The following is a 27593-nucleotide window of genomic DNA, read 5'->3' as shown; positions in this document are numbered from 1 at the left end:
AGGTTTCTTCTCCCTGACCATCCCCTCCATCTCCTTCTGGTTTTTTGTCATTCTTTTCTTTTCTTTTCTTTTCTTTTCTTTTCTTTTTCATTTTTAAAAACCAGGAGTCATATACTTCCCAGCGCTTTAAATTCCCTTTCACTTTAGAGTGGCTGAGGAGAAAGGGTTGTATGTTTTGCCAAGGATAGCAACATTGTGTGGCTTCTTTTGTTTGTTCATGCATATGAACTGAAGTAGAGAAATGACATTTCAAAGTTTCCTAAGTGTGAAGATACTAACAGGGGCTGCCCCATCTCTTGTGGTTTCCAAGGTCAGGCCCTGAACTCTGAGCTCGGCTAAGTTTTAGATGCATTCCTGACGCTTGACATGTCAGCCGATATTCCTCTGGAAACATGGGAGAGGGACTGTGTCTGCATGGCCATGGGGAAAAGAAAAGCCCTTCTGTGTAGGGGATCTCATCCTCCTAGCCGCAGATCCTCAATTTAAAGCGGGTATGGTCTGGAGGGAAGACTTGCTGTGTATCTCCACTGCTTAGAAAGCAAAATTCCCAGAGCAGAGACATGACTTGGGCTGGGTAGGCTGACAGGAAGTTTGAACTCTGTCACATATCAATGCAACAAGATCTTAAAAATGCATAAGCTACCTACCACCCCTGGAGGGTGGGAAAACACGGAATGAATTTTCCTAAATGGAATTTTGCAAAGGTAAGACTAAGAAAAAAGCCTCTTCTCCATGGAGCTTGTAGCTTAAAGTTGGATGAGGGAAGAGAAGAATAATGAGGAAGAAGCTTAAAATGTATGATGTCCCCTCAACTGTATTATTTCTGGCAGGGATAGCCAACATGGTGCCATTCAGCTGTTGTAGATTATGGCTCGTGTTATGTAGTGAAGTTTCACCCTGGGCCAGCAGGGGGATACTGTATATAGTTTTCACTCAGGTCTGTAGATAGTTTTCACTCAGGTCCACGTCAGTTATTTTAGGTGGGAACTCTGGGCTCTTGTTGCTACAATGTTGACAGCCGGCTGCCTATAAAAGCAGGCCGGCTGAGCTGTTTGCAGTCAGTTCTATTCCAGCTTACAAAATAAAGAGCTACTTGGAGAAATCGCTGTGTCGTCTGCTATGTCAACCCACAACTTAACACTGGCGACGAGGATGGGATCGATGGACATCAGAGCACAGCCAGATGCGGCCAGCCTCTGAACTGAGCTGAATCACTGAGCTGAATCACAGAGCGAAATCACTGGACAGAACCAATTCAGAGCTGACTGTTCTGGCTAAGAGCACTGTGTTCCATCCATCGCCCTTCACGCCGGCATCGGAATCATGGCTTCACTTGTGCCTCTACTGCCGTTTGCGCCAGCCTCTGAATCATGGGACTCCTACCTCGCTCGGTTCGACTGCTACCTCCAAGCCAACGAGCTGACAGCAGTATCAAAGGATCGGAAGCGAGGCCTATTCCTCAGCCTCTGTGGGCCTGAGGTGTTTGAGACGGCCCGAGCATTGGTTGCGCCTGAAGCAGTCCAGGCAACACCATGGGACACGATCCAAGAGAAGCTCCGCAACCACTACGCACCAAAGCCGTCCAAGATTGCTGCACGCCATGCGTTCTACCACCAGAACCGGGCAGAGGGGGAGTCAATCAACAACTACACCACCGCCCTGCGACAGGCTGCAATGCACTGTGAGTTCCGAGACTTAGACGATGCCCTGATGGATCGAATCGTCTGCGGGGTCCAGGACATCCATCTGCAACGGCGTCTCCTTGCCAAGCCAGACCTCACGCTACAGAAAGCCATTGAGGAGGCTGTGGCCTCAGAAGCTGCTGAACGCTCCGCCCAGGAGATCCGCAAGTCCAGCAGCCTGCGTCTTGCTAGGGAGCCAGTTCCGGTGCATCATGAAGAGGCCAGCAGTGATGAGGCATCCTCCAGTGAAGACGATGACGTGCACCAGACAAAGCGGGAGCGCAGGAAGTTCCAACAGAAGTCCAAGGGCCAACCGGAATGTGCCGGCTGCGGAGGCAACCATTCCCGTGCCAAGTGTCGATTCAGAGACGCCATCTGTAGGAAGTGTTCCAGAAGGGGCCACATCGCTAAGGTCTGCCGATCGGCTCCGTCTGACACCCCCCCTTCATCGACTCGCAAGTCCGAGTCTTCACTCCAGTCTGCCAAGGAAAGTTGTTTCGCTCTCACCAACTGCCGCTGCCCGTCTGGAACCACGATTGGCCAAACCGACTCGCCTACGCGACGCAAGCTGAACGTCACGGTGCTCATTGAAGGAGCTCCATGTGACATGGAGATCGACACCGGGTCTGCCCTGTCCATCGTGTCATGGAGCACCATCAAAAGACTGGTACCCAGAGTGTCCAAAAGGCAACTCGACTCTCACCGCGTACACCTGAGAGACTACCAGGGAAACGACATTCCCATGGTAGGCGTTGGCCGGTTCCGGATCGCCTTCAAGGATTTTTCGGGCCTGCTCCGGTTGGTGGTGGTCGAAGGTCAGCGGCCAAGCCTCCTAGGGCTAGACTGGTTTGATGCCCTCGGCCTGGAAGTCACCGGCATCAACTGCATCTCTAACGCAGAGACTGAGGGTCTGGTCAAAGACTTTGCCGAGGTTTTTGACGGCACCTTGGGGCAATATACAGGTACGCCCATCTCCTTTAGCCTTGATCCACAAGTCGCCCCCATCAAGCTAAAGCCACGCCGGGTTCCCTTTGCTCTCAAGGCTAAGGTGGATGAACAACTGGACAAACTGATCGCCCAAGGAGTTTTGGAGCCGGTTGACCACGCCAAGTGGGAAACCCCCATCGTCACGCCTGTCAAGCCAGATGGGTCGGTGAGAATCTGCGCTGACTACAAGTGCACGATCAACAAGGCACTTCAGCAGCACGCTTATCCGGTTCCTGTTGTCCAACACCTGCTGCATTCCCTGGGTGAGGGTAAGGTCTTCGCTAAGCTGGACCTTGCCCAAGCCTATCAACAACTGCCAGTCGATGATGCCACTGCTGAAGCCCAGACGATCGTCACCCACTGGGGGGCATTCCGTTGCCGCCGGTTGCAGTTCGGGGTGAGTGTGGCTCCTGGCATCTTCCAAAGCCTTATGGAGCGTCTCCTGCAAGGGCTTCCGGGCGTGGTACCATATTTTGATGACGTCTTGGTGTCTGCAGACTCACACCAGCAGCTGTTCGAGCGCCTCCGTGCCGTGCTGACCAGGTTCCAAGAGGCCGGGCTCAAGGTAAAGAGGGAGAAGTGCCAGATCGCCGTTCCACAGGTAGAGTTCCTGGGCTATCTTATCGATCCCTCCGGCCTTCACCCGACCACATCCAAGATCCACGCTATCCAGCAGGCCCCCACCCCAAAGAACAAGACGGAGTTGCAGGCGTTCCTGGGGCTGCTGAACTTTTATAACATGTTCCTGCCCCACAAAGCCACAGTGGCTGAGCCTCTTCACCGACTCCTTAGCACTAAGACGCCTTGGGCCTGGGGTCATCGGGAGACGGCGGCCTTCAACGCGGTCAAGGCTCTCCTTTCATCAGACAGTGTGCTGGTACAGTACAGTGAATCCAGGCCGCTGGTCCTTGCCTGCGACGCCTCACCTTTTGGCATCGGTGCTGTCCTTAGTCACCGTTTTCCAGACGGAAGAGAAGCACCGCTCGCCTACTTTTCCAGGACGCTATCTCCGACGGAACGGAATTACAGCCAGCTCGACAAGGAGGCACTGGCACTTGTGGCTGGAGTGAAGAGGTTCCATGAATACCTCTATGGCAGGACTTTTGACCTCATCACTGACCACAAGCCACTCCTGGGCCTCCTCGCCGGTGATCGTCCAACTCCACCGGTCCTCTCGCCACGTATGCTGCGATGGACTGTTTTCCTGGCTGCCTACCACTACCGGCTCATCCATCGCCCGGGGAAATCGATGGGCCATGCCGACGCCCTCAGCCGTTGCCCTCTTCCAGCATTTGTGGAAGACCCGGCTCCAGCTTCATCGCTCCTTCTGATTGAGGATCTTCCGGCAGCGCCTGTAGGCTGCCACTGTGGCCTCCGCGTCTGCCCAGGATCGCACCATCAGCCGGGTGTTATGTAGTGAAGTTTCACCCTGGGCCAGCAGGGGGATACTGTATATAGTTTTCACTCAGGTCTGTAGATAGTTTTCACTCAGGTCCACGTCAGTTATTTTAGGCGGGAACTCTGGGCTCTTGTTGCTACAATGTTGACAGCCGGCTGCCTATAAAAGCAGGCCGGCTGAGCTGTTTGCAGTCAGTTCTATTCCAGCTTACAAAATAAAGAGCTACTTGGAGAAATCGCTGTGTCGTCTGCTATGTCAACCCACAACTTAACAGCTCCCATCTGCTCAGCCGGTATGGCCAGTGGTCACAGATGATGGGAATTGTAGTCCACAGCATCTGGAAGGCACTGCATTGACCACCCTTCTTAGGTGCTTTGTCCAACATTTGGTGGAAAGGTAGGATACATAGTTAACAAGAAAATATAAAAGTACTGTAAAATAAGGGCCACTTCATTTATTTATGTTCCTAGGCATATACCTAGCAGGTGGGATGTGGTTTGTCATGTAGGGACACTCCTCAGGGATTAGCACAAATTGGCCATATTGCAAGTGAATTTTAGGAGGGTGCTTCACATATAAACAGCCAGTTGTCAAGACTGGGGCAACTTTGTTGGATGCAACTCTCTGCTTCCTACACAAGGTACTTGATTGAAAGCTGTGTCAACATTTTATTTGGGTATATTTCTTGATACCTAAGCACAGACTTGAATTTAGTGGAGCTTGCCTTTGCACACTAAATCACATTCACTTTTGTTTTGCTTTTTTGTTTTCTCCCAGACACATAGTGCAAAAATACCTACATTGCATCTTAATATAAATGAAATAACTTGCCATAGCTGCTTGTAAAACATCAGCTTTGAAACCCCCGCAGTTCTGCTCTGCCTTTACTAGCAAGTTCTTTTCTCTCTCTCCCCCACCGCCCCCTCCAAATTACAAGCAGAGAAAGTTGTTGGTTGCAGATTTTTTTTCCCTTTAAGAAATTGAGGGGAGATCTTGTGGTTTTTTTTTTTTAAAGACCAAAATTACAGACTGAAGGGATGTCTCAAGAGCCTTGGTAATTGGATAATGAAGCCTTTTAACTCTTAAGTCCTCAGTGGGTCAAATTCAGCCCGGGTTGGTAAAATTACCAAAAGGCATCTAATGGCTGGTCTACATGAAAAGAACTGTTGGTTCCTTTATGGCGAGGTGTCTGCAGTTATGAAGGCGCCAGCACATTACACTTAATGGTAATTGGTACCTTCTCTACAGGAGGGAGGCCAGGAACCCTTTTGGTTAAAGAGGCTGAAGGAACATTTTGCACCTTAACTGCTGATTCTCTGAATCCTGGCAGATTGCAAGTCACTCCTAGGTTTTGGGTTTTATAGGCACTGGGATGAATGAGTGACATGGTTCCTTTCCAGACCAGGGAGAGGAAAATATGCATTAGACAGAATATTATTCACCCAGGTTGTTTGGTTCCTATCTAGAGTTGCTATGAGAGTGTTGTGGGGCCTGATCATGAGAAAATGATTCCCGCACTGCTTTGGTAATGCATGAATTGCATGGGTAAATCTAAAGAATGAATCAGGTTCCCCTCCCCTAGTCTGTGGCCCCATCTGCACCATATACATTAAAAATACTATTATGCCACTTTAAACAGTAATGGCTTCCCCCAAAGAATTATGGGAACTTTAATTTGTTAAGAGTGCTGAGAGTTGTTAGGAGATCAGCCCCCCCCCCCAATTCCCCTCACAGAGCTACAATTCCCAGAATGGTTTAACATCAGTTCTTCTTGCCAGGGAACTCTGGGAATTGTAGCTCTGTCAGGGGAATAGGGATGCTTTGAGGGAAGCCATGACTGTTTAAAGTGATATGATAGTGCTTTAAATGTATCATCATACTGTTGGGGCCTGTGTCACTTTCTCATGTGGTCACCAGAGGTCCGCTCCGTCCTGTATGCAACATTGATCTGCAGATCATTTATTTTTTTAAAAAAAACTTTAAAATACATAGGTTGTAGCTAACTAAATCAGAGTAGCTCCATTGAAATTGATTGTTTCGAAGTAAGTTGGATGCAATCCCATGTTTAAATGAATACTTTGTTGCAAATTATGCATTAAAAAAAATGACCTATGCACTGTGTTGGAATATTTGGGGAACTTTAGTCCAGGAATTGTGGATCAGGTCAGTTTGTTCTGGAATACACACAGACTGAATTCCTCAAGCATCCCTTGGTAGTACTAATGGAAATAATTTTCCAGATCATTTCTACCCAGCACATGCTTTTTCCTTTTGGATTGGCTTCAGTGTGGACTGCACTTTTTCTTTTTTAAAAAAGAACTTTATGTAAAGCAAGCACACGTTTGTTTCAAAACTCGTCAACGGCACTTGATGTGCAAGAAGAAGCATGTATGGGCTTTTCTGGAAGGAATGTTTGCTCTCAGTCAGTCCAACTGTTGGAAAAGGTTTTAAAGAGCTGGATCCACAAGAGTTCACCAGTTTTACTAGCTTTACACAGGCAATAACAAATCCTGTTCTAAAGGAAAGCATCCAGTGTTGAGTTCCAGGAAATGTTAATCTTAAACAGGGAAAATATATTCATCTTCATGGGGAACTTTTACCTCTGAAAACTCCAAAGAAAAGTTGCATGTGTTGCAAAGTATTGTGCCAATTCTACCTTTTAAAGGACTCTGCAGGCTGTGTTTAAAATCCCAGCAGGGAATTAGGAATGAAACAGCTGGATTTTGTCCTCCTCCGCTCCCCTCTTTTACTTAAACCTTGTAATTTCAGTCTTATGTGTATTTGCTCAGAAGTAATTTCAACTGATTTAAGAACCACAATAGCCAATGACCCATCTAGTTCAGCATCTGGTTCTTACAGTGGCCAATGGGAAGTCCCGTCCCGTCCCCACGCTATAGCCTGAAAATCAGAGCCATAATTGCCAGTACAGTTAGCAAACTACAGTTCCCAGATTCTTTGGGGGAAGCTAAGAGTCGGACACGACTAAACAACAACAACAACAATGTGCTTTAAATGTATGGTGTGGATTAGGGATGGGCAATAACTGTTTTTCAATATCGCAATATATTACCAGCTAAACTTCGCATTGTATCAATATATCACAGTATTCCTTTGTCCTCTCCCACAAAAGATAGTGATAGGCACCAACTTGTATCTCTTTAAAAGACAGTCCATGTAGAATAAAGCTGTGCTTATTAATATGTCTTTATGAGTATTAACTCTGAATACCACTTCCTGGAAGCCGCAATGGGGAGAGTGCTTTTGTTCTGAGGTGCTTCTTTCAGGCTTCCCAGAGGCATCTGATTGACCACTGCTGGGCTTTGATGGGTCGTTGGCAGCAGGCTCTTCTTATGTTCTAGGGGTGTCTCATACATATTCAATGTACATTTCAGTTTTGAGTGGCAGATTTAAGAACTTGGTTCAGCTTGCTGGCAACTTCATCTCCTTTTCTTAACCCCATCGACTAGTTGACTCCATCTGGTCATTCTTCTTCGCTGCATGACAGAAAAACCATGTCCATTTCGACAACATGAGTGAATATGACAAAATCAATAAAAACATTTTGGAACACTGCCATGTTGTAAAGTAGGTTTGGAAGGGAGGTGATGGGAATCTTGCGTTTTGACTAGACTTGTAAATAGCTGCATAATGGAACCTGTATTGGATATGTGTTAGCCTTGAGTGTTTGCTTTAATATCTTTTAAACAGGTCCAACCAGCAATAAACCAGGCTGACATGCTATTTCCTTTTACTCGCTCTCTGTCCTGTTAACCATTGATAGTTTTCAACTGAAGTGGCTGAAGTAAAGCGGAAATATTGCAAGGAACAAAGCTTTAAAAGGGTTACAAATTCTGAATATTCAAAACTGTCAGCTTGGAAGACAAACCAAACCAGGTGTTGAACTCTTGTCTAGGCTGTAGCACTTGGGACTGCAAGGGGGGGGGAGTTTACATCAAATATTCTACGTAAAATGGGAGGTTTCTAGCCTCACTTTCTCTTTGGCATGCTAGTTTATATGTTAAAGATTTCCCTCTTTCCCCAATGTGGCAGTATTCAACTATGCAGTTATTACACTTTAAAGTGGACCAGCCCAGACAATAGTAATCTCCAGGGATTTTCTTTTTCCTCCTGGTGTAGGAGCAGAGTACTCTCAGTATGAGCTTCAATAGCCCCACAATTGTGCCAATGTTATTCCAGCTCTTTAGCTGGGTTCCTAAATCTGGATGCTGGACTTGAAAATAGTTTCCTTGGTTCTGTGGTTTATTCAAAAGGTGGTTGTTCCTCACCTGGGTAACAAACAAGGTGGTGTAGAGGTGAATTCTTACCACAATCCCCCTCCCCTTTTCTTCTTAAAAAGGTGACGTTAGCTTAATATTAAATTTCATGGAATTGTAGAGTTGAAAGGCACCCTGATGATCATCTAGTCCAACCCCCTGCATTGCAACTGTCCTATACGGGGATTGGACCTTCATCCTTGGCATTATCAGCACCACACTCTAACCAACTGAGCTATCCAGTCATGTTACTTTCTACTGAAAAGCCCTAAAGCAATTTGCAAATAAAAGAAAATATAACTCAGTCAAACCTCGGTTCTTGAACGGCTCCGTTTTCGAACCGTTTGGCTCCTGAATGCCGAAAACCCGGAAGTAAATGCTCCGGTTTTCAAACGTTTTTCGAAACCCGAACTTCCGACACAGCTTCCACTTGAGTGCAAGAAGCTCTTGCAACCAATTGGAAACTGTGGCTTGGTTGTCGAATGTTTCGGAAGTTGAACAGTCTTCCAGAACAGATTACGTTCGACAACTGAGGTTTGAATGTAATAAAATTACACACACAAAATAAAATCAGTTAACAATAGAATATAATATTGCTGGTATTGCATAAATGCCCAGAAAAATAAATGATTGTGTCCAGTGTTTGTCCTACTCAGAGTTTGTTGTTGTTGGCATCTGTCTGTCTCAAAAGGATTGTGCCTCCTGGGGCTAAGTCAAACTGCTGGAGAATCACAGTATCCACTGTGACTACAGAGACCAGTAGCTTGTAACTGCTGCTTCCCACATTGTTTTAGCTGTGTTACTAGCTCCAGAATGACCTCTCTGGGGCACAAGCCTGGGCAATGTGTATGGAGGACCTGGGCTGGCCATATGACAAGACCGCCCCCACCCCCCAGCCTCGCTGATGTAGTCCAAAGGAAAGTAGAACAATGCATTTGACACTAGCTTGGCTGCCGGAAGGAGACATACAAGAAGCCATCCAACTGTCTTAGGGACTCCACTCAAGATTTGTATAGAGTTTACTCCTAAGCCTTTTCTTCTCCTGAAGATGTCCCACAAGGCAGTCCTAACTAACTTAGGTCTATGAATTTTAGCAGGTCTAGTGAGTAGGCCTTAATTGGATACAACCCATAAAAGGGGTTGGTGCCTGATGGGTAGGATCACCTTTAGCACAAGTTGTACAAGGATTGTAGTAACTGAAAACATGGAAAGGGTTACTATAGGGATTGGGCCTGAACTATAGAAGCGAGTAGGAGGTCCCAAATTAGATCCATAGTCTATAGAATGTCCCCAATCCAGTCTCTGGTTTCACAAATGGGAATGATCTTGGGAGAGCGAGAATGCACGATACCTGGCTACAATTAATTCAGTATAAGGCAACACATTAAAGGAAGCAGCCTCCTATTGAGTCAGACCATCACTGTTTTCTGGGCCAGGGGTAGGGAACTGTGGCCTTCCAGATTTTGCTAGACTACAACTCCACACAACCTGGCCATTGGCCATGTTTACTGGGGCTGATGGGAGTTAAATGAAATTTGGAGGGCCATAGATACCCTACTACCTCACCTGCACTCATTGGCAACAGCTCTCCATGGATTCAGACAGGGGTCTATCTCAGTTATCTACCTGGATATTGAACCTGGGACCATCTGCATGTAAAGCATATGCTCTACCACTGAGCCATGAACTTACATCTCCTATTGCCTAGGAAAGACCTGTAGCTGAGGCTTCGTTGCTGTGAACTGTAGAAGATGATCACTGGGCTAGATGAACCAATGACCTTACTATGTAGCAGTCTGCTTTATGAAGCTATGCACGTTCAAGGGCTATTGGGCCTGCTTCCTTGGCAAAACCTGAGTCTGTCTTCAAATGAGACCTGCATGTAAATCTGCATCTTTTTACAAGTGTGGGGTGATTGGCAACAGCATTCCTGGATCTTGATAAGAGTTACCTAGGAAATGGCACTTTGCAATTGCATGGAGAGGGAAACTTGCAATTTTTCGTGACATTACGCATAACTCCCTTTGTTACTTACACTGATGTACCTTTTCTTTCCACAGAGTTCTGCTCAATCACTATCAGGAAAAGGTTATTCGGTAAGTCACCTTATAGCTAATTATTCGATTTCACTTCTATCGCTGTTTGATTGTGGAAGATTACATTACCTGTTATATGTTCATGTACGCTGTGGGAATACAGAGCATGCAAAAGAGGCTTTGAGAAAAGCGCAGCCACATTGCTAAACCGCCTCTCTCTGCATGAGAGAGTATTAAAACAGTTTGTTTTCTGAGCCTCTCCAGTTTTATTGTTCTGCTTTTCCATTCATGCAAACCATGTATCTACAAATCCAAAGATCATAGATTGCCTGCAGCATACCTTTGACTTTCTCGGTGTAAGGCCAAATCAGCCTTTTATTGTCCCATTTTGCCACGTTACATTTTATGTCCAGTTGAACGTATGCACATACATTTGACTGTAATGTTGGCTTCACCAACTCATGTGAATTCTCTCCAACTCCAAAAATGGAGAGGAAAGAATCAGTCAGGTGTGATGGAGTTCACTTGAATTTGTTTCTGCCTGAAAGTGCTTGTACAAAGGTGTTTTCTTTCCCGAAAGTAACAGCACTTACAGCCTACAACCTAGACTTGTCATTTCTGAAACAGTCTTGCTTCAAAACTATTGGCTTATTTTAGACATAATACTATTTGATATTTTATTTTTTTAAAATATATTTTTTATTAAAGATTTCTTGGTTTACAAAAGTATGCGCAATGTCTCTATTTTCAAGTTACATTTTCTACAGATCAGTTTCATTTGTTGAGACATTAGTGTTAAAGTAGGAAGAAAATGGGGAAAAATGTGGAGGGGGGCATGGTGAGTGGGGTGGGATCGGGTGGCAATTCTACTTACTGTCTGTGTGGGGTTTGTGTAAGCATCAATTGTGTGGGTCCTCTTTACTAGTCACTTGTATTCCTTTGTTGGTGAGAGTGGTTGGCGTTGCCCTAGGGTGTGGTTGGTTGGTTGTGATTGGCTGTGGTGAACTTTGTCTTCATGTGTGAGTGGGGTGGGTGTGTTTTTCTGGATCAGGTTAGCCCGATTGATTTACTAAACCATAGTTTAGTGTTAAGTGAACGAGTCTTGGGGTTGTGTACTCACCCCTCTTGCAATCTAGTGTTCTTTGATCCTGAGTTGCTTCAACAAATCAGTTTCTCTAAATTGCGGGTGGGGAACCTGCGGCTTTCTAGAGATTTTTATACAACAGCTCCCATCATTCCTGACCATTGGCCATTCTGGCTGAAGTTGATGGTAGCAGGAGTCCCTATTCCTGATTTAAACTAACCATAGTCCACCCCTCAGTTTGTATGAAACAACAGACACTGGGTAGTTTCAAACAGGAAACAGATACTTTTGTTCTTCTCACAGCCACTCTAGAGCAGGAGGGGACTTGCTACTACTCTCGTACGGTCCAGTGTTATGTGCAGAATGAGCCATAAAATCAATTTTTGATGAAGGGCAGAATAAAAATACATTTAGATAAACATTCTGACTTTCAGATTTTGACTTGCCAAATGTGCAATGCCATGTGATAAAACCAGGTTCAAAAATGTTTGCAACAACATCAACAACAACATTCATAAATATCTGGCCATCAACTCAGAGTTACCATAGTGTAATTTTGGAGCTGTTCTTGATTCTTTTACAGTATTCCTTTTTAAAAAAAAAAAAAAAAAAAAAAAGGTAAAAGAGCACTCTGTATCCAGGTAGATTGCTACTGAACACATACTTACTAAGTAAATAAATAGTGGTGTAAGAACAAGGTGGTATTCTGTAATTCTACCTATACAGCTGGAACTGTATTCGCTTCCACCTGTATTTTGTAAAATTGCTGTGGGTGGTTGCTCATTCAGAGGGAAGGGATGAGATGGTTTGAAATCATAATTGCCAGATAAAGCAAATATTGTCTGGGTTTTTACTTGTGCTTCTGAATCTTAATTTTGATCACAGCAGCTTTCTTAAAAAGAGAAGGAGAAGTGAATAGCACTGAGCGAAGTGAACCAAAGCTGACTGCCAAATAGCATCAGACAAGTCCTGTCTCCTTTTGACTGCTCTCACTGAAGCCTTAAATCAATTCCCTTGCCAGTGAGAAAGAGAAAGAGAGAAGGAAATCTTAATTCCTTTTAGCATTTCTAATTGCCAGTAGTAACTATGGTTGCAAAAGCTGTAACTGGAAAAGGTCTGTGTTTTTTACAATTCGGGGTACATATTTCAGATGGCCAGTGCTTGGAATGATTCCTGGATGGACTATCTTTGTATGGTGAATGGCAGCAGCACAACCTCTCACAGCATCACTCATCATTAAGTGTGGTTTTGAATGTTTTTAGAGAATTCTGGAGTCTGCAAGATGGACATGATTTGCATCTGGCGGGAATTTTGAAATCATTGTGTCTACCAGGGAAACATTCAAGCTTATCTCCTGATTTTTTTTATTTGGGTGGGGGATGGCTTTTTCCCTCAAGCATCAATTGCCAACAGTATGCAAAGCAGAATAATTGTGGTCAGGTTTTCAGTTTATGTTTGAGTGACTGAATGTAAACCTTTTGCCTTGGGCTGGTAGTGAGAAATGTGGGAGGAACAACTTCACTTGTAGTCTCTCTCTCTCTCTCTCTCTCTCTCGTGTGTGTGTGTGTGTGTGTGTGTGTGTGAGAGAGAGAGAGAGAGAGAGAGAGAGAGAGAGAGAGAGAGAGAGAGAGAGAGCTTAATGGAAAAAGGTCAGAGGCCTTGCCACCACCCTGGTGTTAATAAATCATGGGCAGGCATTTTTATCTCCCTTCATGAGAAGTTCCTTTTGATCTGCTGAACAAACAGGCATGTAGAAGTATAGAGCTGTTTATCAGAAAGCCACTGGAGTTCTGATAAGTTTGTTTCCTGATTGCTGGGCTATAAAGAGATTGAGTAATAAGCACTGATACCTCAAACTGTGGTCTGTAGAGATTCCATACACACACCCCAAAGTGCGCTGTGAGCTTTAGGGTTCACCCATCGCCTGAGCATAATATATGTGTGTGTGTTTGTGTGTGTGTACTTCCTTGATGCAAAAAAAAAGGCATTTCATGGGCCTGAAAATGTTCTGCCAAACCATAAAACACTTCCTTTTTCATACTGGGTCTTTTTTTATTTGTCCTGATTTTTGTTTTGTTTTGTTGCTTTTGTTTTCATTGGTTTTAAGCCGCTGTTTTGGTGGTACTTCATTTCAATAAGAGTGTGATCCTTCTTGTTGACTATGCAGTTCAATTGGTCAAGAATCATATAGCTAGTATGGTGATGTCACAAAGCCAAGTCAAAGTGAGGGCCCTCACTTGGGAATAGGTGAATATTTTAATATAGTTTTGCAGTCCCTTTCTCCAAAAATTGCAAACATTGATATTGTTTCCAAGGGGGTAAACAATTTCACATAACAATCCCCTCATCACCATCACTTCCTTTCCCACAACTTCCATTGCTTGTGAAATTAGAATTCAGCATCAATAAGGAACCTGGTAAGTTTCTGCAAGGTAGGAAGAATTCAGTTTGTGTGAGTGTGAGGGAATTAAGATCATAGCTTGTTTCCCCCTCACCACCTGCCAAACACATTCTTTCTTTTATTTTCTACATGAACTAGTGTGTATAAATTTGTTGTTAGTAATCTGAGCCATGGGGCTGTTTTGAATAGTGATGAAAAATAATAAAGGGAAATGTGCCCAGTTCATCTTCTGTGAAAAAGTACATCATTTGTCCCGTTGTCTGCTGTGGCAAAATTACATAACTTGCTGAATTTGCATAACTAATCACATAACATACTTAAATTAGATTGTTATCACGTTATTCCATGTCATTCATTTCAATGTAAAGGGAATGCAATGCACTTGTGATCCAGAAGCTACTGTTATTGCAGCATTATTGCTGACAGGCGTGAGATACTTCAGCATGTAACTCCTATGCTCAGAGACTACACTGGTTGCTGATTTGTTACTGGGCCAAGTTCAAGGTGTTACTATTAGTATATAAAGCCCTTAACAACTTTGGACCCGTTCACTTGCGAGATTGCCTTATCTCATATCTGTCTACCCAACTGCTGCAGTCTTTGAACTGGCACTGTTACAGGTGCCTCAGAATACATGATCCACATTTCTCAGAAATCAATATTTTAGTGTGGCAGCACTCACCCTCCCTGCCTGTTTCATAAAGAGGAGACTGAGAGCAGATAGCCATCTTCAGATATCTAAGGGGCTGTCACATAGAGGATGGAACAAGCTTGTTTCCTTCTGCTCCGGACGCTATATGACCCAAACCAGTGGGTTGAAGTTAGAAGAAAGGAGATTCCAACTAAACATCAGGAAAAACTTTCTGGCAGTAAGAACTATTTGACAGTGGAACACACTTCCACGACAGGTGGTGGACTCTTCTTCCTTAGAGGTTTTTAAGCAGAGGTTGGATGGCAATCTGTCATGTATGACATAGCTGAGATTCTAGCATTGCAATGACCATCAGGATCCCTTCTAACTCTACATATGATGCCATGACATCTGGCAGGCCTCTTTGTGCCCTTTTGTGCCTCCTCATGTGCCCTTTTCTTTGCCTGCTATCCCACCTGGGATAACTCAGCCGGTAGACTCTTAATCTCAGGTTTGTGGATTTGAGCTCCGTGTTGGGCAAAATGATATCTGTATTACTTGGGGTTTGACTATATGAACCTCATGGTCCCTTCCAGTTCTACAGATCTATGATTCTATGAAAAACACATACGTTTAGGCAAGCCTACCCAGATATGTAGAATGTTGGCATGTGTTTTAATTTGTTTTTAGTTCATTGTTGATTTTAATTATTATTTGAATATTTTAACAGTTGTATTGATAATTTTACTGTTTTGTTCTTTTTGTAAATAGCTTTGAGGTTTTTTTGTTTCTTTCTTGCAATCTAGCAGTATATATATTTTATGCAATAGATAAATGTTCATTATCACAGTCAGATGGAGGCTCCCAATTGCAGCATTCCTGGTTTAACACATTCAAAGCCAGTCCTATATATTATATATTGTTCCATTGTAATGTACATTGTAACTGTACACTGAAATGTGTAAAGCAATATTTGTTGCTGTTGAAATATGGAGTGGGATAAACAGGGCCATTAAGTCCAGAGTCTAAAACTACCCATCTCCACCGTTAGGTCTGAGAGGTTGAGAAACTGCTGGTGTACACAATGTGTTTCTTCTCCATTAAACTACCTTCTGCCTGATCATGGGCCAGCTGTTGAGGAAGCTGTTTACTTCTGGAGTTTGGCACTGTTTCTAAATGGATGTGTCATAAGGCAAGAATCCATTATTTCTCTGATGCCGCCAGGTGTAACTACCATTCAATTCCATAAGGAACTCTGAAGATAATACAGGGGGGTTCATTCTTCTGATATTTTGGGGTTAGATTCGTTTTTTGTTTTTGTTTGGGTTTTATTTTATTTTATTGTCTCCTTAAGTACCAAGCCACTTTTTTAACAGTGGCATTCTCAAAGTCCCTAAAATATGCTGCTTCTTGCCAGACATTACCTGCAAGAAACATAGCATAAAATGTAGAACTTGAGGGTAATCACAGTTACACATGCAACTTTTGCAGTTCTACAGGATGTGGCCTGCCTGCATTTCGCACAGAGCCAGATGAAAAATATCATAATACAAATGTACTTATTTATTTTATATAGCTAATTCATATATTGCTTCATAGTTCAACAAAAAGTGGCTTACAAATCACAAGAAAAAGGAATCAGTATAAGAATTTTTTTAATAAAAAAATCCACATTCAAAATCAAACAACCTACTAATAATCATAATTACACACTTTAGTTAACATAATAAATATATCTAAACATTTTACAGAAAAAACCTTGTTGTTGTTGTTTAGTTGTGTCTGACTCTTTGTGACCCCATGGACAAAGCACGCCATGTTTTCCACCGCCTCCTGAGGTTTGGTCAAACTCATGTTCGTAGCTTCGAGAACACTGTCCAACCATCTTGTTCTCTGTCATCCCCTTCTCCTTGTGCCCTTCATCTTTCCCAACATCAGGGTCTGTTCCAGGGAGTCTTCTCTTCTCACAAGGTGGCCAAAGTATTGGAGCCTCAGCTTCAGGATCTGTCCTTCCAGTGAGCACTCAGGGCTGATTTCCTTCAGAATGGATAGGTTTGATCTTCTTGCAGTCCATGGGACTCTGAAGAGTCTCCTCCAGCACCATAATTCAAAAGCATCAATTCTTCGGCAATCAGCCTTCTTTATGGTCTAGCTCTCACTTCCATACATTACTACTGGGAAAACCATAGCTTTAACTATACGGACCTTTGTTGGCAAGGTGATGTCTCTGCTTTTTAAGATGCTGTCTATGTTTGTCATTGCTTTTCTCCCAAGAAGCAGGCGACTTTTAATTTCGTGACTGCTCCTTCATGGATCACTGCCTTGTCATGACGAAGGGGCTTGAACAACTCAGAGAAGCTATGAGCTATGCTGTGCAGGGCCACCCAAGACGGACAAGTCATAGCCGAGAGGTTAGAGTAAATGTGATCCACCTGGAGAAGGAACCAGCAAGCCACTCCAATATCCCTGCCAAGAAAACTCCATGGACAAAAACAACAGAAAAAGCCTAGGAACCAGAAAAACCATCAAAGCATGCATCAAAATTCAGTGTAATTACACTATCATAAAATACAGTATATCATCAAATACATAATTTTTTTTGAAAAAATCTAATACAGTCACCAAAACCATTTAGCTTGAATATTCACACTATGCAAAGTACACATTCACACTACACAAAACTAATCCATACACACACAACCCCCACAATAACTTTAGTCTCCTTGTACCCACCTCATCACTCCATCCACTCAATTCTCACTTCAGTGAAACACCTCTTTACACACATTGCAAACTGATATACATAAAGGTGCTTTGTTGATTTCTCTTCCAACTCTGCTTTGTTGCTCCTTCCCAAAATGCAATCTCTCTTCATCCTCAGTGCCTATAGGGATTGCCTTTAGGGGAGCCAAGCAAACAAATCTTAATCCAGAAAAGACTAAATTAATGTTTGTTTGTTTGTTTTAACTTGTATCACATTTTTCTTTTTTTAAAAAAATTAAAATAAACCCAGTTCCTCTAGCAAAAACAGAATAAATAAACAACAGAAACAATAAATAAATAATATAATGCCCCCCCAAGCAATACAATGCCGCTCAAATCATGCTTGTCTTAGAAAAGTAAATTCATAACTTAGAAGTATAACTTGATAAGGCCCAGGATGCTCTACCGTTGAGCTATGGCCTTCCCCTAGGAAGCAAGCAGCCAGGAAACAAAAGCTATGGGGGAAGAGAACCCAGGTTGCAATGTTGGGCATTGGCACTGCACTCCTTGCTCTCGATAGGACGGTCTGGAGTCGCTATACGCTATTAGATACTGCTTGTATAGCCTCTACAGGGGAACCATAAAGACTAGGAGAATTCAAAAAGAAAAAGAAAAAGAAGCAGAAGCTCTGAGGCTGCTGCTGTGTCCCAGGCCTAGTGCCAGGCGGAGTGTTCTCTGTATTATACAAGTAGACATGGGGACCCTGCTACGTCTCTCATAAAGTATATTTTTGGTTTATTGGTTGCATTAATTCTCTTTCAAAATAACCTCCCTCTGTTTCCAATTAAACTGTGTTCTGCTTTTAATAATGATCAATTGTCCCATAAATTGTCACTCATCCCCAAAATATCTCTCTCTCTCTCTCTCTCTCTCTCTCTCTCTCACACACACACACACACACACACACAGAGAGAGAGAGAGAGAGAGAGAGAGAGAGAGAGAGACTCTCCCCTTCCCCTTCCCCAAAACTGAGTATCTACATCAGTCTCAGCATTTTGAGGCATTGCTAAAAGGCTGTTTTGCTGAGGCAGATGCTTCTGCCAGTAATAGATATACAACACACACACTCCTTTGTTTATTATGCCTGAGCATAATTGGATGATTTTGATTTACATAAACCTACAAGTTTTCATGCAAATGTAGCCTTTCTGAGATGGTGATCTTCTTGAAACCCTTCAAGGCGTGGATGGTATGTGACCCCTATTCTGATTTCTTTTTTTTTTTTTAACCACATCATTTTAAAGGGAGGAAGTTGGGGCAGGGAGAGGGGAACCTCATCTGTAAGCTGTCTATAAAGAAAGCTACTATGTTAAAACAAGCACATCTTCACAAAGGCTCCCAAAATTCATTGCTGAAGGTTTGCTGTGGAAATAAATAGCTCCATTCTAGACGGTTGTCTAGTCCAACTTCCAGCATATGTAGGCATATTTTGCCCAAAGTGGGGCTCGAACCCTATGACCCTGAGATTAAGAGTTCTCATAGCAGAGAATAAAAGCCAAGGCCTGGAAAGGACACCAATTTGCATGTACTAATTTGTATATATAGAGAGTGGTATTCAGCTAAGCTGTACTCAAAGCAGACCCATCAAAATTAATGAGCATGGCTAAGTTAAAGGTAAATGTAAAGTGACCCCTGACCGTTAGGTCCAGTCGCGAACGACTCTGGGGTTGCGGTGCTCATCTCGCTTTACCAGCCGAGGGAGCCAGTGTACAGCTTCCGGGTCATGTGGCCAGCATGACTAAGCCACTTCTGGCAAACCAGAGCAGCGCACCGAAATGCCATTTACCTTCCCTATTTATCTACTTGCACTGCATGCTTTCAACTGCTAGGTTGGCAGGAGCAGGGACCGAGCAACGGGAGCTCACCCCATCACAGGGACTTGAACCGCCGACCTTCTGATTGGCAAGCCCTAGGCTCTGTGGTTTAACTCACAGCGCCACCCGCGTCCCATGGCTAAGTTAGGTCCATTAATTTCAATGTGTCTGCTCTGAGTAAAACTTAATTGAATACCAGCCATAGATGCAACTTTAGATATAGTCACTGCTGTTTAAATAGAAATGCAGTACATCTCAGTGATCTCACCAGAGTGGAGGTGACTGTGACCAAGTGACTTCGCATGCCTTCTCAGTTTGCTGATGGGCAGCTTCAAGGCTGCCCTTCTTTTTTCCCCTTCTTGTTGTTATTTATCTTTAAACCCAACTTGGGCCAGACAGCCCTTCAAAATGAGGAATTCTTTAAATAGAGGGTTGTGCTCTGTAAATTAGAATGCATGGGGGTCGGCGCTTATCTGACCTCCTATCACAGGTATTGCCGCAGCTTACCAGGAGGGTAAGTGCAAATAAACTGGTGGGGCCAATCTGGTGTTCTCAATGGTGTGTTTGCACCCTGCTGAATGTGCTTCTGCCCATTTCCTCATAAGCTGCAGCAACAACGCTTATAATGGGAGGTTGGTTAAGTGCCACTACTTCACCCTGCTGGTACTTACTGACAGCCACCTTACCTTTCCTTGACAGTAGGTGGAAAACTTATGAGGATCCTATTCCTCTAGAAGCTCTTACTGCCCCTGCCCCCCCCCTCGAAAAACACAGACTGGAAAGCCTTGGCAAACATGGCTTTCTTCTTAGGTGGGCTGCGTGAAGGGTGGTATACCTTGAGGGATGTCCATATGAAGAGACAGGTGTTAAGCTTAAATTATTGTAGAAAGCACCCTGTTTTGGAAGGAAGGCCCTCTACATGGACCTAAAGTATGTGCTCATGGGAGTAACAGCAGTAGCAAGCATACTCCTGATTGGAGAGATGTTTATTCACGTCAGCTGTGTCCACTGCAATTTGTTAATCTTTTTTTCGTATTTGTATTTCATCCCCTATCCATTTGCTGTGCATCTTAGCTGCTCTCTAAGCAAGTGTAACCATAGTTCCTGGCCTTCATTCTCTTTCTTAAGTTCCCTCCTAGCCCAAAAGAAAATAGAAAAGTTGTGGTTAACACAATTTGCAGGAACAAACGTATTTCCACACCCAAACCTTTCTGCTAAGGTAGAAAGGGAAGCCAGCAAACTTGCCCCCATCAAACAGGTACGGTTGGGTCAGTGCTGTTTTTAACACCACTGCGTATATGCCAATTCCCATACACTGTTAGTTCAGGCAGTGCACGTTAATACCTGCCTCAAATCAATGCTGACCTTTGAACAAGTGCTGACTCTGAGAAGGATGTGTCTTACTTGTGTGTGTTGCTTGCCCTCTCTCTTTCTCTCCTAAACAAAAGCGTTACAGGAAGCAGAGGAAGCCCTCCTTTCTCAGCAAGCCAGCACTGCTATTTGATGTTTCCTCTAAAGCAGGCTCAGGTGGGGTTAGCTGAGGCTTTGTGTTTCCCCATTTATTTCCTGCTGTCCAAAGTCCGTGTTGTCAACGTGAGCTATGACCACCCAGGCAAAGGTTCTTGGTACCTAGCTTCTTTTTCTGCTAATGACACAAAGGCAGCCATGGCCTTTTTGTTGTACACATGCTGTGACATACTCATAATAGAAAATTAACATGCGGGGGTGCCATGCTTTGCTAGTTTTTGTTCTGTATTTTGCTTGTCCCTACCACCACCACTTCAGTTTCTATTCCTGTGTTCATTAAAGTTGGAACAACACTGGACAACAGCAGCTGAGGTTGAGCAGAAAAGGGGTAAATGGTGTGCTGTGTTGGCCTATTTAACTATGAAATGAAAAGGTTGCAAGAACAAGGGAAATACCAGAGGCAGAGAGTCTTGGAGAAGGGCCATAGCTTACTGGTAGAACATTCTCTGTGCACGCAGAAGGTCCCAGTTTCCAATCCCTGGCAGAACCCTGTCAGCTATTACCGTTCAGTGTAGACAACACTAAGCTAGCTCAGCCAACAGTCTGCTTTGTATACATTATCTAGTTGCAATTCTCACACCTGTAGGGGTTTAGCCAGTGAGAGCCAGTGTGGTGTAGTGGTTAAGAGCGATAGACTCGTAATCTGGTGAACTGGGTTCGATTCCCCGCTCCTCCACATGCAGCTGCTGGGTGACCTTGGGCCAGTCACACTTCTCTGAAGTCTCTCAGCCTCACTCACCTCACAGAGTGTTTGTTGTGGGGGAGGAAGGGAAAGGAGAATTTTAGCCGCTTTGAGACTCCTTCAGGTAGTGATAAAGCGGGATATCAAATCCAAACTCTTCTTCTTCTTCTTCTTCTTAGCTCAGTGGCAGAGCAACTGCTTTGCATGCAGAAGGTCCAACGTTCAACCTGTGACATCTCTAGGTAGAACTAGGAATGTCTGCTGCCTAAAACGCTGGAGAGCCATTTGAGTGTAGACAATACTAAAGTAGATGGACCCATAAGGCAGCTTCCTATGTTTCTGTGCACTGGATTTGTACCGCAAAGACCAAAAGGAACATCTAGACTGTTCAGTAAGTGCATGAGCAAAGGATGCCCATCATTTCTATGTGCTAAGATAGTTTCCCCAAATATGAGAATCAGAGTTGAATAATAATACAGTTTCCCTGGGGAAGCTACAGGTGTCTTGCTATTCTAGATTACTGCAAGTACAAAAGAAATGATATGAAAGAGAACGGTAGTAGATTTAAAACATATATGGAAAGAAGGTTCCTGAGATTTAGGCTGCATGAGCACCATGCATTTAAAACACCCCCCCCCCCAAAAAAAAATAAATCCTGGAAAATGTAGTTTGTTAATAGTATCAGGAGAGCCAGTTACCTGTTGAATCTACGGAGAGCCTCACATAGACTTGCTTTTACTGAGCTGCGTTTTCAAGTTATACATTGGACCCAGGAGGCGATTCTCACCTTATCGAATATACAGGAAAGATGTCTCTGCACGGCAGAGAAAGTCCCATGGTAAATGGTTCAGTGACTCATAAAGTAACCCTTTTTGCTTTGGCGGCCTAAAAGATCAGAAAGAAGACATAACAGTGAACTGGACAGGAGACACAGAGATCTAAATAGAGGCTTTAATTTGTGGCTCAGCACCCCTTTTGCTTCTATTTCTTTTAGTTTCAGATTTGTCATGACCTATGGCTAGTACAATAAAGTTATTTGGATTGGATTGGTATCAGGAATTATAGTTTAGAGAGCTGCATTTCCCAGGACTCTTGGGCAAGGGGGTTGCTTAAATGTATGGTGTCCCACATATGCATGATGTGGCAATATTGAATCAGAGTCATCATCAACATCACATCTATTCAAAAGTGTCCCCCCCACCTGTAGTTTGAAGGGGATTTATTCTAATCACCTCATTCCTCTTTATTTTTAGACTCGGACTGAGCTAAGATGGCTGGGTAGAATACACAGTTGAATTTCATGCCAGTAGTACCAAGCCTTGGAAAGAAAGCGAGTCACTAGTAGCAGGTTCAGTTAGTTAAACACTGCATATTTTATAATAAAAATATAACTGTTTATGTACAGTTGTTTTACATATAAGGAAAAAAACTAATGAAAACAAATGCTTAAAGCAATCATAACAGAAATGTGTATATGGGATATCATAGAATCAAATAGTTGGAAGGGACCACAGTGGTCCTCTAGTCCAACCATCAATGCAGGAATATTTTGCCCAACATGGGGCTCGAACCCATGACCCTGAGATTAAGAGTCTCATAGCAGAGAGAGTAAAAGCCAAGGCCTGCAAAGGACAAAATAGAGATTTAAAAGTAAGCCACCAGCATTTTGAATTGTGCTCATAAATGGATCAGGAACCAGTGGAGCTCTTTAAATTTTGGTGATACAGTAAGCTTGCGACACATTCCCAGCAACTGCTTTGGTGATACAGTAAGCTTGCGACACATTGTGCACATTCAGCTTTACGTGTGTGGCAATAAAATAAAATAAAATAAATAAGGGTGGTAAGGGCGGAGGGTGGAGTTCCAGGACAAATGGCTTTGGCAGTCGCACCCACCACTGAACCTAATGTGTTTTGACAAAACATGATTTTGGCTTTAGGTGCAATCTCCAGAACATAACCCCCACACAAGTTGTGGGCTGACTGTATATGTTCCCTGTGCTTGATCCCAGTTAGTAGCTCGATAACTGTGCTTTGGACAAACTGGAAGTCCAGTGTACAACGCATTGCAGCAGTCTTAACCTGGAGGTTGCCAGAACATGGATGACTGTAACCAGGCCCTGTGTGTCCCAGTGGGGCCACACCTTGACACAAGCAGCTTTGGCTGATGAAAGGCAGTACTGTATATGTCACTAAGGCCACTTGACTACTAGCAACAGTGCATTCAGTGCATGGGGTTGAAAGTAGGGATGTGAAACACTATGCCATGTTGGGAGTGCAACAGCAGGGATCATTCAGCTGTAACTCAAGGGTTAATTCTCTTATCAGTCAGCTAACCATGGGGTTGGCTTGAGGTATTGCTTATAGCAACCAGGCAGAGTGGGAGGGTCTTTCTGTTAGGATTTTTATCCACCCAAGCTGCTCAGGCTTTTTCCCAACACTTTCATGGGGTAGCACATGCTCTGATTGGCTGTGTAGTTCTGTGTTTTCCCTCTCTCTGGTTGGTTGAATGTCTCCCTGCTATGTACAAGGCCTGAAGTAAAAAAGACAAAATAATAATATAATAATTTATAATAATTTATTATTTATACCCCGCCCATCTGGCTGAGTTTCCCCAGCCACTCTGGGCGGGGGAAACTTCTCTGTTTCTTTCTCCTCAAGTTAATACAGTTTCAGTTTGTTCAGTTTCCTCAGGATTTTCACTCTGGTCTCCCGTCTGCATTATTTAAGTGACTTTGCTGACATGCCACAATTCATCCCCACTGCATCTTCACTTCCTGCTGCTAACCATCCTATGTTGAAATGGCTCACATTATTATCAGCTGTGAGGCTTACAAGCATGGCAACCAGGAAGCCGAACAGCTGTTTGGTTACTGTGAACCCCATTGTTTGGAAAAACGAATCTTCTGGAGCTGCCAGGCTGAGTTCATGAGGCAGCTCTTATTGCCAGCTTCAAAAAGTTAGTCTAAGCTTTCCCAGCAACTGCTTGTAGCTGTTGTGCTCACAGGCCTTCCAATTACAGCTGCTGCCTCATCTTTGCAGCCCATCCCTGGGCAACAGTTAAAAGAGACATTGTGGTTTCATAAAGCTATTTTTTTCAAGTGGGTTTTTTTTTTTTAGCTCTTTGGTAAAAATGTTGTTCATTAACAGAATGGCTTCACAACCAGCCTGCTGGCATGGAAAAAATCCCCCTCAGCAGTGAAGCCAGGCAAAATGCTAAATGGTACACTGCCCTACCAACCTCAGTCTGCCCTTAATCACTTGCCCACCTGCCTGCCTTCTTCCTTCTAACCAGCCCAGGATGTGGCACTGCTTGTCAGCTTCCTCTTCTTTAGTCTTAGTGTTTTCCCCTTATATACCGTAAATAAGAGTGGATGATGGAGACAAAATTAGAATTACAGTAGTTAGATCTGCTTTCCATTGGCTCTGGCACCAACTACTGTTGGGCTTCAGTTCCTGCCTTCTTCCGCCTTGCCAGCCACAATGGGCACCAGCCATCACTGCCCCTGAGCTGCTTTCAGTTGCACCCACAACATTTTAGTTTGTATACTCTTCCTTTTGATAGGAACGTATCTGTACGGCGTGCCACAAGGGTGCTTGCAACTCCAGGGTCTCTTTAAAACCCAAACTCATTCATTACCCTGAGAGAAAAAGTGGAGGATGGTGCGAGGAGTCCTTGCACATAGCTATATTATTAACCTCATTCTTCAGCATCAAAAACTTTTATCTAGGGAAAGATGCTGAGCTTTGTATTCCTGCTCTGCTTGCATCTCTCGCTCACCTTTCAAGCACATTAGCTTTGTAGGTCTGGAGGCCTTTCCATAATTTAAATATATGTGTGAACAATTTTACTTCAAATTCTGAACCTAGAACAATCCAATTGTACATGTCACATCTTCGTTTATTTCTGCCTGCAGCTTCTCCCAATAATTTTTGTGTCCGAGTTTCTGATTTTTTGAAATTGTTGTCTTCCACATTTTCTCTTGCATTTTCCAACTGGGATTTACGGTGCAAAGGGAAGATGTAATAGTCAAGATGCTACTAAAAACAAGCTGGTCAGGCATGAACAGAAGTGAGGAGTAAGTCACAAGAGAGCTGTTTTGATACTACACATTTTCCTCCTTGTTAAATCACCAGCTTTCCTTCCCTCTAGGTTCTCACAAAGGGCTTGTTGTTCACCCTCAGGAGACATAGCCTACAGTAACAAGTCTGCTACTCAGGATGTATATTTAAGAGTCGAGTTGGATGTAACAATCTCAGTAAGAGTCACGACATGACTCTTCTCATGAAGTATGAATGCTACTTTGCTACTTGCTTTAGATGCAAACTTGACCACTGGTGCAACTCTGAGCCAATCGTACTTCAGGCTGCCTGTTTGCTTTCTTATACCAGGTACGTTGCCTATTTAAGAAGATCCCTGTGGATCAGACCGAAATCTCATTTAGTCCAGCATCTTGTTCTATGGGAGGCTCAAAAGCAGGACCTGAGTGTAACAGCACATCCTGCCCTGCTTGATGTTGAGAAATACCCTTCCTCCAACAATGGAGGTAGAACTAACCATTGGTAGACTTATCCTCTGTGAAATTGTCTAATCCTTCTTTAAAGCCATGCAAATTGGTGACTATTGGCAGAGAACAGTGGGGTTGCTGTTGTTTTCAATAATTGCACACCAAATGTATTTTTTAAAAAATAAATGAATAGCTTTTTTAGGCATGGGGAGAGACTTTCCGGCGCAATGGTGTGTTTGGGAAATGAATGCAGAGTTGACAGTGCAATCCTATTTGTGACTACTCAGATGTAAGCCACTGTTGAGTCCAATGGGACTTATTCCCAAATAAATGTGTGTTGAAAGCTAATTTCAGCCAGGGTCCTAAGGTTCCAATAAAGAGGATAGCACTCACACCCCCCACACCCCGCAGCACATGCAGAATGCCACCTCCTCCCTTGTGTATAGTCTCAGCTACCAGCCTTCACCAACCTGGTGCCCTCTAGATGTTTTGGACTACAACCCCCAGGTTTGCCCTGCTGAGACACTCCAGGCACTTTGAGTACTTGGGTCATGTAAACAATTGGGAGTGGGGGGGGGCGCCAATACTATCTCCACTAAGATGCTAGTTTTCCCCCTCATCTTATTAGGGACAGTTTACACTGAACTACATACTTGAAAATAATTAGCAGTGCAAAGTTTACTCACTTTGAATTTTCCCTGTGGGTTTTGTTGAGTTAAACTAGATTGGTGATTGATGATATATCCAGATTGCTCTGCTTTGAATACAGTTTTGCAACATTTTCCGAAGTGTGGTGAACTGCAAGCATTCCAGAGACCACTTAGACCTGTGGTCTTCAGCTTTTTAAAAAATTCAGACGTACTTTTAACTTCAACAGTCAACAATGAACCATTTCTTTCTTTCTTTCTTTCTCTCTCTCTCTCTCTCTCTCTCTCTCTCTCTCTCTTCCACTTCCTTTTGAAATTTCTGCCATTTCTCTCTTCATGCAGCCCACTTATGATTTCAACAAAAACATTTGGTTGCATGTGCTTCAGCCTAATTCCAAAATGGACTGCCGCTAGGGATCGAGTCCAAGTGCCGGCTGGTGAGGATCAGAAGGGCAACAGACATGGTCAGAAATGGACTAGGGGTCACACACTGAATCAGGCAGATTAGGATCAAAAGGCCAGAGGCTAGTGTGGAATCAGCTAGGCAAAACTTCAAGTTCCAAGACCGCAATAAAAGGTAAAGGGTGGCCATAGGCAGATGTTAGGTCAAAGCTAGGCTGGCTGGCTTTTATTTTTCACTGTAAGGACTAAATCTGAGACAAATTTTTAAAGGGTTGTTTTGGTGCAAAACAGGGAGTACCCCCCCCCCAAAAAAAAAGTTTCTTGAAAGACATTCTGCACACATTTTTGCACTGGTTTGCTTGTTTGTTGCCCTTTTCATTTGTCAGTCAGTAGATTTTATTGTTTATAGCCAGTGGCCATCACAATAGCTCCTTTCAGTTCCTTTGACACTTCTCCGCTTTCCGTTATCTGTATGATCCCACTGATCAGAGAACATGTATCCAGCATGATGATGTCACAGTGCCTCCCAGTGGCATAGGGAACCCCGGTGACACCTGGGGTGGGTACGCACAATATTGCATGCACACAGCTCCATAGGGTGGGGCATCCCGGGGGCTGGGCGCGCCTCTGGAGCTGCATCCCTGCCTGGTCCCCTCCACTTGGATGGCAGTGAGGGGGACATGACATGCATGCACGCTGCCTGCAAAAGCAGTGTGGGGCTGAGGTGTTGTGTCCCTCCCAGGCACCCTTCTTCTGG

The 27593-nt window shown here is 43.8% G+C and overlaps 1 protein-coding gene across 12 annotated transcripts in view; it reads left to right on the top strand.

Annotated features, from left to right (window-relative positions):
* Positions 1-27593, top strand: part of FBRSL1 (fibrosin like 1) — an 827250-nt gene that overhangs the window by 371568 nt on the left and 428089 nt on the right. For all 12 annotated transcript variants that reach the window (XM_079956419.1, XM_079956418.1, XM_079956422.1 and 9 more), the window contains exon 4: positions 10403-10438. In XM_079956419.1, the coding sequence (XP_079812545.1) occupies positions 10403-10438 (36 nt within the window). The remainder of the gene's footprint in view (positions 1-10402; positions 10439-27593) is intronic.

This window comes from Podarcis cretensis, assembly GCF_951804945.1.
Source record: "Podarcis cretensis genome assembly, chromosome: 16".
Lineage (NCBI taxonomy): Eukaryota > Metazoa > Chordata > Lepidosauria > Squamata > Lacertidae > Podarcis > Podarcis cretensis.
The sequence above is the reverse complement of the archived record's forward strand: the minus strand, read 5'-3'. Positions and strand labels throughout refer to the sequence as shown.